General features: G+C 38.6%; 1 protein-coding gene across 1 annotated transcript in view; it reads left to right on the forward strand.

The window, feature by feature from the left end:
• LOC145786920 (uncharacterized) overlaps nucleotides 1-13,033 on the forward strand; it is an 83,191-nt gene that overhangs the window by 63,178 nt on the left and 6,980 nt on the right. The window contains exons 94-109 of the mRNA XM_082598662.1: nucleotides 458-540; nucleotides 822-975; nucleotides 1,979-2,061; nucleotides 2,341-2,494; nucleotides 4,370-4,452; nucleotides 5,036-5,189; nucleotides 5,491-5,573; nucleotides 6,102-6,264; nucleotides 6,707-6,786; nucleotides 7,224-7,377; nucleotides 7,752-7,834; nucleotides 8,381-8,534; nucleotides 8,913-8,995; nucleotides 10,867-11,020; nucleotides 11,599-11,690; nucleotides 12,245-12,398. Coding sequence (XP_082454788.1) covers nucleotides 458-540; nucleotides 822-975; nucleotides 1,979-2,061; nucleotides 2,341-2,494; nucleotides 4,370-4,452; nucleotides 5,036-5,189; nucleotides 5,491-5,573; nucleotides 6,102-6,264; nucleotides 6,707-6,786; nucleotides 7,224-7,377; nucleotides 7,752-7,834; nucleotides 8,381-8,534; nucleotides 8,913-8,995; nucleotides 10,867-11,020; nucleotides 11,599-11,690; nucleotides 12,245-12,398 — 1,911 coding nt within the window. The remainder of the gene's footprint in view (nucleotides 1-457; nucleotides 541-821; nucleotides 976-1,978; nucleotides 2,062-2,340; nucleotides 2,495-4,369; nucleotides 4,453-5,035; nucleotides 5,190-5,490; nucleotides 5,574-6,101; nucleotides 6,265-6,706; nucleotides 6,787-7,223; nucleotides 7,378-7,751; nucleotides 7,835-8,380; nucleotides 8,535-8,912; nucleotides 8,996-10,866; nucleotides 11,021-11,598; nucleotides 11,691-12,244; nucleotides 12,399-13,033) is intronic.

The following is a 13,033-nucleotide window of genomic DNA, read 5'->3' on the forward strand; positions in this document are numbered from 1 at the left end:
GTTCAGTTGAAAATATTAGTGCACTTTAAATGTTTTATACACAGGATGAATGTCACATGAAAATTTCTTTTTTATAAGTTTAGCTAGGTTTTTCGCAAAAATTGTTGAATCTTTTCCTAGAAAGAGTATATTAATAAAATAACTAAAATCTACTTCTTCAGGCGTGTCTTTTGGTTCATCAGCCATGAAGATGTTTAAGACTTTATTGAAAAAGTGAGAAGGATATCCATTTAAATAAAACATGTTTTTTAATTTCTTGATTTCTTTCTGAAACAACTGATCATCAGAACACACCAAACGAGCACGAGATAACAGACACAACATTAAACCAGATTTCCATTTGCTAGGGCAAATTTATATTAGTTGCACTTTTCACGAGTCCGTATTTTAGCACGGCATATTTCAACGGTGAAGTCGTTTACAAATAGAGTATCACAAGTTACTGTATTTCCTTCAGCCAAATAACTGCATTCATGGACAATGTATACAAGAGGGCGCTAGCAGGAAATGCTTCCGAACAGCAGAACTGCTTTGGTTTCGGTGAGTCAATTTCTTATCTGGTGCAATTTGGATCTCATTTATTCTTATTTCAAAACAAGTTGTAACTAATATGCTTGAAACCTGACATTGGTACAATGCTGGTATCGTGCGGTTTGTAATGGCGATGTAAATTGACCCACTTCCCTACTTGTATATCCATTACTTGTGTGCTTAACGTTACATGAATGCTGAAAACATATCTCAGAACTCTGTTACATCTCGAGGAAGACTAAAATTACAGCGTGTTGCAACTAACTGTTTCATTAATGTCCATATATTAGCGTTCCCCGCGGGGTGCACTCGATTTGATCCCCCTCATCGAATGAAGTGCTACAGAGACGCATGGAAGGCTGCAGGTTGCGCGCCAGATGGACGGAAATTTCCTGTCAAACTTAATCCGGCAGAATTTGACTTGTTGAGATCTATGAATCTAAGGTAAGGCTGCATGTATACCAGCAGGTTGGATTATTTATAGATGGATTAACGCTTTTAAAAAGATTTACTTTGCAAGGCAACAATATTTTTATCTCTGTGATAAGATTAGCTCATGGCAGTTGAGCAAGTGACAACTAAGGTAGCAACATTTCAGCAAGTGGCTGAAGTTGGTAAATAATGAACCTAAGCAAGCAAAAACTGAGCACGCCAATACTTGGCCTATCACAAGTCAGAAAATTGAGTTTAGCAAGCGATGACTAAGCAGGTCCGATGCTATAGCTGAAAATTTCATTTGCTGTCTTTGGCAGCGGGTGAAATGAACTTGCTGAGTTGCCGCATGCCGAGTGGTCCGACTACCAACTAGAAGGAGGCTACTGTTCGATTATTTTTGGCCTGTTCAGAGTGTTATGCTGTCACACGTTTGATAATAATCTATTTGTTTCGCCATACTGCTCAAAATTTATAACTCTTGATAAACTTTTAGAAGATACGATAGTTTGTCTTTTAGAGATTTTGTAAGCAACACATTTCACACATCTGATTCTACTGATACATACGGACCAGTGGCTTATGTTATGCTTTCTTTAGGTGAATGGAACTGTGTTTTTAAACGATAAAAACCGCTGCCTTATGAAAGTCCATGTAGATGTAGCAAGTCTTCCAGTGCTGAATGTAGTAAAAAAAAAGTGGCTATTCTTGCTAAAAAAATAGTTGGATTGATTTGTAGTGACACAAAGTCAAGGAATTCTTTATCTTCAATTGCTTGCTGTCAACGCTGGATACTGCAAATGACAACGTTAGGGCATTTTCACATTGGCTTTATGCTGTACCAGTGTGTATGTGTGGGCCAAAACAGGCCAATTTACGTGCCAGTGACGTCTAACGGCTTTCTGATGTCGTAACAATCCGTTCGTTTGTCGCTCAGTGGGAAAATAATAGTCTCAACATCATAAACAAATACTGTGTTTCGGTGTGACGATAGTGGATTATTTTATATTTCCAGGCAAATAATTGATCAAATGAAAGCGCTGAGTAAGAAAGCCCTCCTTGCCCACCGAAAATCGCAACTCGACTGCTTTGGTTATCGTAAGATCACTTTTTAAATACGCTTTGATGCTAAATCATCTGTGCAATTGTGCCACATCTGTTTCATGTGTCTTTACGTGTTATTGTTCGGCAATGGCATTGGCATGGAAAAGCGAATAAGTGATGCGATTATTGTAAGATCTCTTACGCATTTTTTTGTAAAATTGTTATATTAAAATAGTTCACATCATTGCTGACAAGTTTTCATGCTCTCGCTAACATTTCAACAGTGTTTTTAACTTTTCGAAATTATATCATCCATTTGTTTCTGAATTCCAGTGTTTTCCAAACTGTGCCGCGTCTTCATCGGTCCATTCGCACGCAAATGCTTGGAAAGCATTTGGCTTGATGTGGGTTGTGCGGCGGAAGGATACAAGGCACCTTCTAATCTTCGCGTTGCTGAAAGCGACCGACTGAATACGATGACATTAGTGTAAGTTGAACACCACAGAGTGAACTACATCTTTAGTTGCTTGTGGCAGACTGATTAGTTTGTTTTTGTCACTCACAAAGATAATTCAAACTTTTACGTGCACTTAAAATGAGGTTGCACAGGGTTGGTTACGTTTTCAATTCGATTTTGCTGAATAAGATGTCTTTGAACTTTTTTATTCAACTGCATCAGCCGGGAAGTCAACCCAAGTCGTTTGATCTTGCATAATGTTATTTCGTGAATAGAAAGGAAACAACATGTTACCATACGGATACACGTTGAGGTAGCTTGGTCCCTTATTCTTACATCTCACACATATTTGACGTGATTTGACATAATATCATCATAGTCGGTAGTTCTTCTCCCAGGATAAGCAACTAGTAGAGCAGCGTTTCTTAAACTGGGGGGCGCGCCCCCCTTGGGGGGCGCGAAAGGTACACGAGGGGGGCGCGAGCGATGTCAAACTATGTGACTAAACGCATGTGACTAAGTGGATTTATTGCCAGAATAAAGCAAAAAAGTCCCAATGCCATTGGATCTCACTGCGTAATTCACCGTGAGGCTCTGGCCTCCAGGACTCTACCAGCTGCAATGAAAGATAAGCTTACAGTAATCATACGAGCCGTCAACTTCGTCAAAACCAGTGCTGTCAATACGAGACTGTTTGCCAAGCTGTGCAAGGATATGGATTCGAACCATGAGACTCTCCTCTTCCATACATCTGTTCGTTGGTTATCGAAAGGTAATATGTTAGCCCGCGTGTATGAAATGAGAGATGAACTGATGCTATTTTTGGAAGCTCATGGGAAGCAAGATCTCCTTCTGTCATTTTCATCAGAGAAGTTTCAGCTGGAGTTGGCATCCCTCGTGGACATTTTCAAGGCCCTCAATAACTTAAATCTGCTCTTGCAGGGCAGAAATACTAACCGGGTTAATAGCTATGATTCCATTCAAGCATTTGTGGCAAAGCTGGGGTTGTGGCACCGCCGAATACAAATAGGAAATGCAGCTTCATTTCCCAACCTAGATACTGCACTTGACAAAAAGCAACTTGAACTGGAAGGTGAGCTTAAGGCTGAGGTGGAGGCTCACCTTCAGCTTTTGAAACAAGAATTCGAACGCTATTTCCCAGACTTGGGTGACACCGACCTTCCAGAATGGAAGATGACAAGAGATCCCTTTCGTGTTAACGAGGACATTTTTCCCGACGGTTTGCAAGAGGAATTCTTGGAAATAAAGTGTAACTCCACTGCAAAAGACGATTATGAAGCAATGCCACTAACTGATTTTTGGGTTAAATATTTGCACATATACAAGGGAGTGGGTAGCGTGGCGATACGCACACTTCTTCCGTTTTCGTTCACTTATCTGTGCGAAAGTGGCTTTTCTACACTTTTGAACATAAAAACAAAACATCGAAACAAACTTATTGATTGTGAAGCCGATCTGAGGTGTGCATTATCAGCTACGTAAGCCTCGAATTAAATTTTTGGTTTCCGAAAAACAATTACATCCCTCACATTGATGAAAACTAAATATAAATTCCTGTAGTCATTACACATAAATGTTTTCTAATTTTGTAGTTTGATGGGGCGCAAGTTTGGATGGCACGTCAAAGGGGGGCGCGGCTCAAAAAGTTTAAGAACCCCTGTAGTAGAGTTTTATTGTGGCCAACAGCTTTCTGTGTCCTTGAATCCTTTGCAAAGTTATGTCGTTTATAAAATATATTTCAAATGAAAAAGTACGATTTCTTTTGCAAAATACCCATTTTCTGCTGCAGAAACTTAGCATAGCGCGTATAGGTAACTGAACTTAATTTAAAACAATAGGTTATCAATTTTGTAACAATTGATTGTACCATCTTATCTTTCTCAGAATGGTAAGGTCGTTCATGAAAGGCTACGAGGTGAAAGCTCTCGACTTAGATGTGCTGGCTCAGTATGATTGCTATGGACTACGTAAGCGCTTAAGGACTAGAAAATATTCACTTGAGTAATACCAACTTTACAAAAAAAAAAAATTTTTTTTTAAGTAAACGCATTCGTCATGAGGCTTGTTGATATTTTGTCAAAAAAATAGATGACAACTTAGATTTGGACACATCTCTTTAAAAACTTTTTCTCAATTTAACAGGGATTTTATGCTAACAGTGCATAATGACGATGTTAAATGTTTCTCAGAGGATTACTAAGTTCAAAACTTCATTAGCAGTTAAGCAAAAGAGATTAAGTGTTCTTCATCTTGAATTGCTTGAACTAAAAATTCACAACAGGTTTAGCGTATTTGGCCTTACATTAGGGTTCTGATTTCTTTTGCAAATATGACACGTGAGAAAACATAAACACCTGACAAGAATGGGTTCAGCTAGACTAGATAATTTATTTTTATCGACGGAGGCCTAAATGAGAAAAAGCTTTAAAACAAATATAGGCCTACTGTGCAATGTGTGAATACGCACAAGCATCGTCGTATTACGCAATTTTTCTGTACCGTCTTATCTAAGATAATAACTTTCTGAGATGACTACTTACTTCCATGCAGAATTTCCGAGAGGATGCGAGCAGTTTAAGGGAAATTTCACTATGGATTGTTTCTTGAGCGTGTGGAATGACGCAGGGTGCATCAAAGAAGGGTGGGGCCACCCGAGCAACTACACTGAGGATGATAAGAAGCGTTTGAGAGCCTTAACCTTAAGGTGACTGCCATTACTTTATGTGTGTCATCATCATCATCCAAATTCGGTTTGTTTCCCCACTAGTGGGAGTGGTCGGCTCTTTCCTTTCCTTCACTCCTATTCTCCATCTCGTTCTGTCCATCGCATCGTCTTTCTTCAGTCCGACTTTGTCTGCATCATTCTTCACCTGTTCCTTTGTACATGCGCTTAATCATTTCAAGAAATCTCAATATTACAAAGGAATGAACAAAGTGTCATTTGTTTCCGTCATAAATGATGAAATGCGTCACGTTGTTCAAACAGGGTGTCAATTATTTTTCAGACAACTAATCACTCGGACAAACAGGACCAGCCAGCGAGCTCATGTGTTGGATCGTAAAGCGCAGCTTGCTTGCTTCGGAATGGGTTGGTCGCTTCTTATGCAAATAACATCAATTTCAACTCACTAGATTCTAGTGCCCAAAGTGCGGGCTGCATGCAGCTCGCGGAAACACTATCTGCGGCCCCGTCTGGGTCTTAGAATATACAATATTAAAGCTTAGGCCCGATTTCAAGGAAAAAATAAGGGAAGGTTTTAATATCGCCGTAAAAACTCGCGAAAAGCGAAATGCGGCGTGTGACTATAAAACTTTGGGCACGCCTGGCTGGAACGTCATGCAGTGGATACTATAAGAATACTATCTATTAGGTCAGAGGTCATCAAACTTTTTTGTGAAAGGTCAAAATTTGTACCATTGAACACAACGATAAGTTTCCTATGAAAAAATTTAAGCTCGCCACAACCATATTCTTGTATAGAATCACCACAGTGCAGCATAAATCATGATATTGCACCCAGCTCCTAAAAAGGAATGTAGTTGAAAGCGTTGATGATTCCCCCTTACATTTGTAAATGTTTTACAAAGGAAACTTACTTTCTGCATTTGTTTTCAGTGTTTCCACTCGACTGTTTGCATTATTACGGACCGCACAGTTTTGCATGCTTTGTTGGCTTGTGGAAGCAGGCAGGCTGCACAGAGGAAGGTTTCGACAATCCACGGAATCTAACTGGACAGAAGAGAAGAACTCTGCTGGGAATGAGTACTGCAAGTTTGTCGTAAGCATTTCGCCGATGTGCGCACTTTTCCTTTTTCTTTCTTCATCGTTTTGGAAACTCTCATTCAAAGTCCCTTGAAAATGCGAGCCAAGCGTTAGCTAACATGACAAGCTTTTTCATTCCAGATGTTGGTAACATGATTGTTTAGTTAGAAAAAGATTAATCTAGAATTTGCAGCCAAATATTTTGAAGACTAGAGGAAGAGCTTACCAATACATAATTAACTAATTATTGTAGAACTGATTTATATTGTGTTAAAAATCTAGAACACGTTGCTTTTTCTGTAAACGAACGACATTCAAATTACAGAAGTTTTATGCATGAAAATCCATAAAATTAACTTTCACAACAATCAAAGAGTCCACGCCACACTATCAACTCTCCAGAGTCAGATTAACATGACTGGTTTCTCATGTAACCAACCACTTTAATCTTCTTTCAGCGCGATTGTGAATTACATGCAAGCAACTGAGTCCCGTACGTTTGGTTCAGATCGGGCCCGACTGGAGTGCTATGGGATGCGTATGTCCATCTTCATTCATTTCAATGTTTGCGTCTATTTCAATTGTGTTCACAAAGTCTGAAAACTATAAGATTTTTCTCCAACATGGCAATAATGTGATATCACAATGCGATACATGTCACAGCATAGTCATGTAGTATACCTGTTCTCCATAGTATGTATGCTGGACTTTGCTATTTCAAAAGCTTACCCATAGAGTTACTTGGTTTTAGAGCATTTTTAATTGCTTGTTGCTAGCTAACGATATTCCAATTTATCACTTCCGAATTTAAAACAAAGTTATCTAGTGTTATGAGATTGTTCATTTTCAGTGGGAAAGCTATGACACTTTAATTTCTGTAGCCTACTTACGATGCAGCATAGAACCATATAGATCTATCTGGAACATGAACCACATATGTTTGATCATGACATTAATCTTTGCGACTGTCTATAGTTTATCCAGACGGCTGTGAATACTACAGAGGACCACACAACCTAGAATGCCTTGAGACTATATGGGAAGACTCGGGTTGCATAGAGAGCGGGTATTATCACCCAAAGAATATGACCAGAACTCTCTTTGACAGATTAAGTCATTCAAGTATTAGGTATTGGGCTTGTTTAATGTCTAGAGGTAGCTATTTTTTAAGTGGTATCGGACATTATACGTTGTTCCACATAACCAGTGTTTCCCAAAAGCTTGCATCTTTATTATGTCTGTTTATGTTGTTACCCTAGACTTCTTGTTTTTGATGCTTGTAAACAAATTCGGCTTTGCTTGGGTTATAGGACACAGTGCAATTATGGTCATTTAAGCTTTTGGTTGGTTTATCATCTCATTAAGTAACAATTTGTGGTAAAAAAATTTAATTTTCACCTGTGTTTGAAATCAGGTGTCTTCGGCCGATTTCGCACTCTCTCATTGTTCTTTTCCATCCATTTTCATTGACCTGACGTTTCTACCATTGTTTTCGTGAATTAGGGCGGTGATGAACTACATGGAAAAGCTCAATATAGCTGCTGAACGCTCCAACAACGATGAGATATTGCAATGCTTTGGACCGAGTGAGTCTACTGCTTTATTGCGTCTTTCTTCAAGACAGATTGTGTGATAGTTCATACACAATATACCTCATGTTATTGCACTTATTTTGATATGACGGCATAGCCACCCGTAACTTTTCCGCTCTTTTCGCTTGAATGCAAAAATTTTTCTTTTCTCTCGTTTCATTGTTTTAATAAAACCATTCTGTCAACGGCTTGATGGAAAACAGTGTTTCCGTAAGCACTAGTTTGCTTTTACAGGGTCTTTGCTTGCTTGCTTGCTTTCCCTTAAAACCGGCTACCAAATTCTGATGAACCCTAACTAGGTCGAAACGGATTGTGCATGGCTTTTTGCTAACGTTTGTTCACAAGTGGCTACTTCCTTGATCGATAAAGTTCACCTGTGACCAGAATTTTTTCAAGTCACACACCAGGACTGCTTTAATTATTCTCCAGGATTACTGTTGCTGATATATTATTATATAATCTTAAAAAATAAAGTTTGTACAGTGATAACCTCCTCATTCTATTTGTGTCTTCTAAAACAAGTTTCATCAATGGTTTCAGTCTTTCCACCGCACTGCAAATACTTCAGAGGCCGCCACACCTTGGAATGCGTGGAAGGCATATGGTTCTCAGCTGGCTGCGTGAGGGAAGGCCATCGATTCCCACAGAATCTCACTGCGATGCAAAATGCTTCTCTCAACGCTATGGATTTGCAGTCAGTTGATAAAAAATTTATTGTTTCATGGTTGTGTTATTATTAGTGAAAAATTAAAAATGTTATCCAAAAACAAGGGGTATCAAATCAACTTCACCATTTTTGTCAAATACGTATACAGTATACGTTTTTTGTTGACAATCTACCAACAACCCAGACAGCAAATCATTCGTTTTTTCATTGATTCAAGGTTTGCAGACGTTAAATCAATGTAAAAAACGATTAATTTGCTGTCTCAGTGGGATCTTAAGGTGACGAGTTAGGCCTTCTGCTGAGACAACTGGTGTGAGATTGTTCACGTTACTTAACTTGGCAGCAGTGGGAAATACCTACAATAAAACTACCCTTGTGTGTGTTCAAACAATTTTGTATCTGCAGTGAAATCTACGCAATGATGAAGAACTACAGCGATCGTGCCTTAGCTGGGAGTAAAGCAGCCCAGCTTAGTTGCTATGGTGTTGGTAAGATCGTTTATGTTTTGTTCAACGTGGTGGTATTAAAATGATTATAGGCCTATTTGCTGGACAAATATACAAAAAGATAAACATGTTCTGAAAATAAAGCAACTGCATTGAAATCAATGTCATAACTTGGAAAGATACAAATCAGAAGTTTTTGAGTCAAGTATCGCCAGTCTATCTCATTTTGCATGAGCTACGCACACATATGATAAGTTGTGGTATGTGCTGCAGTTAAAAATGTTAAAATCATCAAGTCATCAACATCATCATTTAAAGTAGTATCTAAGTCAGCTTGCATAATCCACATATGTGTAGATGTTTTCTAGCCAAACTATTTTGAAACCGAATGTAAGATCACAATCTTTGCTTTGGTTATTTAGTTTTTTTATGTTTTTTTTGTGAAAATGTTTAGTAATGCCATACATATTACACATCATAGTTTGCACATGTTGATCTTTTTGTTTCAGTATTTACTAGGTTTTGCCGAAAATACCACCCCATTCTTTCGGTTCCGTGCCTCTCCGACATATTCAAAAGACACTGCATTGAAGCCGGCACTCTCTACCCTGGCACGGCAAACAAAACTTTGCTTGCTTCGCTCTGGAACGATAAGAATCAAAAGTGAATGCATTTTTCTATTGTCCATTCCCTCATCTACTTGTATGTATCCTCTCAAACAGCAAATCACCGTTTTCTACATTCAACCGCTGACGTTAAATCAATGTGAAAAACGGTTGATTTGCTGTCTGGAAAACTTGCCTATTTACTTGTGGTGCGAGGGTGGAAGTTGTCTTCGTTGACTTTCAGTTATTCCGTCTCCATATTAGTACTGACAACATGCACCGCATCATCACTGTTAACTGTCAACTTTGTTGTAAACGTATTCAATGTAGGCTACGGCTACTTCGAAATGGAGGAACCTGAGTTGAACAGCAGCAAACTATTATTGTTCGGTGGTAACCGTATACAATGCAAAAGTAACAGTGCTTCCAACAGTGTGGTGAAAAGCACACCTCTATCTGTAACCATCTGAGTTGAATGGTGCCTCTGTTGAGGGGCGCTTCGTCGCCTTTGATTTACTGTCAAGACTATTTTACTTAATCACAGAATTTTTAGTTGTTTGGTGGCATTGACAGTGAACTTGGTAATAAAGTTTCTTATTTTATTGAGGTAACGTTGATTGAGCAAACGTAATAATTACGTAACTTTGCATTTTGTGTTGTAAGCTTAAAGTTTGTTACAGAGAAGTGAACGATATCGCATTGGGTCTTCAACGAGGCGCATTGAAGGAAAATCAACGTAAAGAAATGCAATGTTATGGTTTAGGTGAGAACAGCATGCTTAACGACCACTGGGGGACGTAGCCACGGGAGGTTTGGGGGAGCCCCAACATTTATCTTTCTCTCCCCCCAAATCATATGTTTTAATACTATTACAACATTCTAATACTATTATAATTCATGTTGAATAACGTTTGCCTCCCCAAGTTGCTTCCCCCCCCCCTAAGTTTTCAGCTACGTCACTGCAACCACAACCTTGTCATCTATCTCATCCATTCATCTGTCTCATGTCAACTGTGTGAGGTTGATCAAAGCATCTTACTGATGTTTAAACGGCCGGAAGTTTTGTTTCCACAGAGAGCATGCGTTTGTATTTTGTCAATGCCCTTAATGACAAACTCAAAGATTGGCTTCCTTGTCTTTCCGGCTAGCTGATCCTAATTTACCAGGCATTGATCTGGATAAGATAAAAAGATCTTCATCATTATTCAATATATAATAAAAAGATCTTCATTATGTTCGTCGGGGCAAACATTATGAAACACACTCCATTGCTCTGTATGCGCGGTTAATCTTCATTTTATCTTCCAGTGTTTCCCGAGCACTGCTTCACGTTCTTTCGAGACCACTCGATTGAATGTCTGGAAGGTGCGTGGGAGGCTGTGGGTTGTTCCGTTCATGGCCACAGAGCGCCACGCAACTTGACAACTACACTTGTAACCGACCTCAAGAGCAACAACCTCAGGTGACGCACAGATGACTGGTCAATATTATCAATTTCGTGTTTAACAGGAAGAGTTCTAATTTGCTGTGTCGCCTCGATGGATATTTGTTTTAGCAAAAGTTAAGAATGTTGATAAATCGGTATAGGACAGGGGTCTTTAACCAGGGCTGCACGCTCCACTAATAGGTGCGAAACCTGTGCCTAGGGGGTGCGGGGATACTGAATTATCAAGGTTTGTTATAATATAACTTAAGAAGCAAAGTTGTTTTACCATGTTTCAACAAAAATTTCAAACTAGTAGGCGTCTATTACTTTTCAGCCAATCCTAGGAAGGGGTGCGAGAGCTGGTTGGTAATTTCAAGGTGGTGCCGATAAGGCAAAAGGTTAAGAACCACTGGTATAGGAGAAATAGAATGAACTGCCAACAGTTACTCATGATTGCTATGGTCTTTAACTGACAATTATTTTCTTAAAATCGATCATCCCAGCCAGCCTGAGTTGCCTTTTTAAATCAGCAACTTTCACAGGTAAGCAATACATGCGAAAATAAAGTTTTTGCTGCTAGACGAAGAAAAATAAAACTAAAACATTTCTTTCAGACAAGTGTTGACCTACATGAATCAAAGCTACGTCGCTGCTAAAGATTATAAGGCCAGACGTTTACAAGCCCAATGGGATTGCTTCGGAATACGTAATATATTTTTAAATGTTTTAATTACTTCTGAAAAAGAAAATTTATATAATTTAGTCCCCATGCCTGAATGTTTTGACTTTTAGTAAGTTTTTCAACTGCTTCGTTTAAAATCACACTTTTCATTTATTAAATGGCTTGGTAAAAACTGAAAACTAAAATACATGATTTAGATTCTAGAAATGAAATTTGAAAAAAAATAAAATGTTTAAAAGTTTTGTGCACCAGACTCGATGCTGAGTTTGCGAGTGCTGCGTTGCCGCAATCAGTTCAAGCACAACTTTCCATTCAGCAGCACCTAGTAGATAGAATAAATTAACAGGCAACAACGCACCATGTCAATTTCAGTCGCCAAACTTGCGCGAGCGATTCAAAGTCTATGCAAGTATGCAAAACTGTCAAAGAGGCATTCTCAGTACGAGGATAAAGTCAAACCTGCAGTCGGTTATTTTCAACCAGTGTTGTCCCGTAAGTTAAACGAATTCATAAATGACTTACTGTAATTCTAATTCTTAGCCTTCAATTTTGAAATGTGGACTTTTTTATTTGTGCAGTGTTGTCACGCGAGTGTCCTGCGTTCAACCCTCCGTTAACAATTGAATGTCTGATGGCAATTTGGCTCGGTGTGGGCTGCCATCTTCAAGGCATAGTAGCGCCTGACAAACTTTCTCCTCGCGACAGAGCAGATATATGGAATATTAACTTGTTGTGAGTATCCTTTGTGACTCGTCGTGTGGTAACCCTGTCAAAAAGTTTTATATTTTAACATTGAATTTTATTAAAACGCAGATTATCACCCGAAACATCTTGTGATAGTTTAGTTTAGTTGACACCAAAAGACAGTATCGTTATAAAAGTAAATGCCTCGTGAACAGCCTCACTTTTTACTATTAAGATAGTTACTTGTTGAAACAACAGCACTTTCATATTTGTAATATGGGTAGCTGAATTATACCAAAGAGAGATGTGCAGATGTCTAGACGACAGTTACTACTGGAAGGCATCATTGGCATCGCTTTTGTCGCCACATTTCTTGCGTGTTTATTTACGTAAAATGTTGAAGAAATAATGCATTCACTTTCCCTTTCCAACAGCTTTCACTGCAATTAAGTGGAAATTGCAAAGTTTTTCAAAGCTGAAAGGTCTAGCCTATTCAATACCGTTGATTGAGTAAAAAAATCTTTTATACTTATTCTATAAATCCACTTCAACGAAACGGGACGTACAAAGGGTTGAAAAACGGTTGAGTTCTATGGTTTATCAAAACAGCAATTACTTTTTATATGAAGGATTTAGCACAATTACGACATGAAAGAAAATAAACATCAAAGTAACATTATCAC

Source organism: Aplidium turbinatum, chromosome 17 (genome assembly GCF_918807975.1).
Source record: "Aplidium turbinatum chromosome 17, kaAplTurb1.1, whole genome shotgun sequence".
NCBI classification, from domain to species: Eukaryota; Metazoa; Chordata; class Ascidiacea; order Aplousobranchia; family Polyclinidae; genus Aplidium; species Aplidium turbinatum.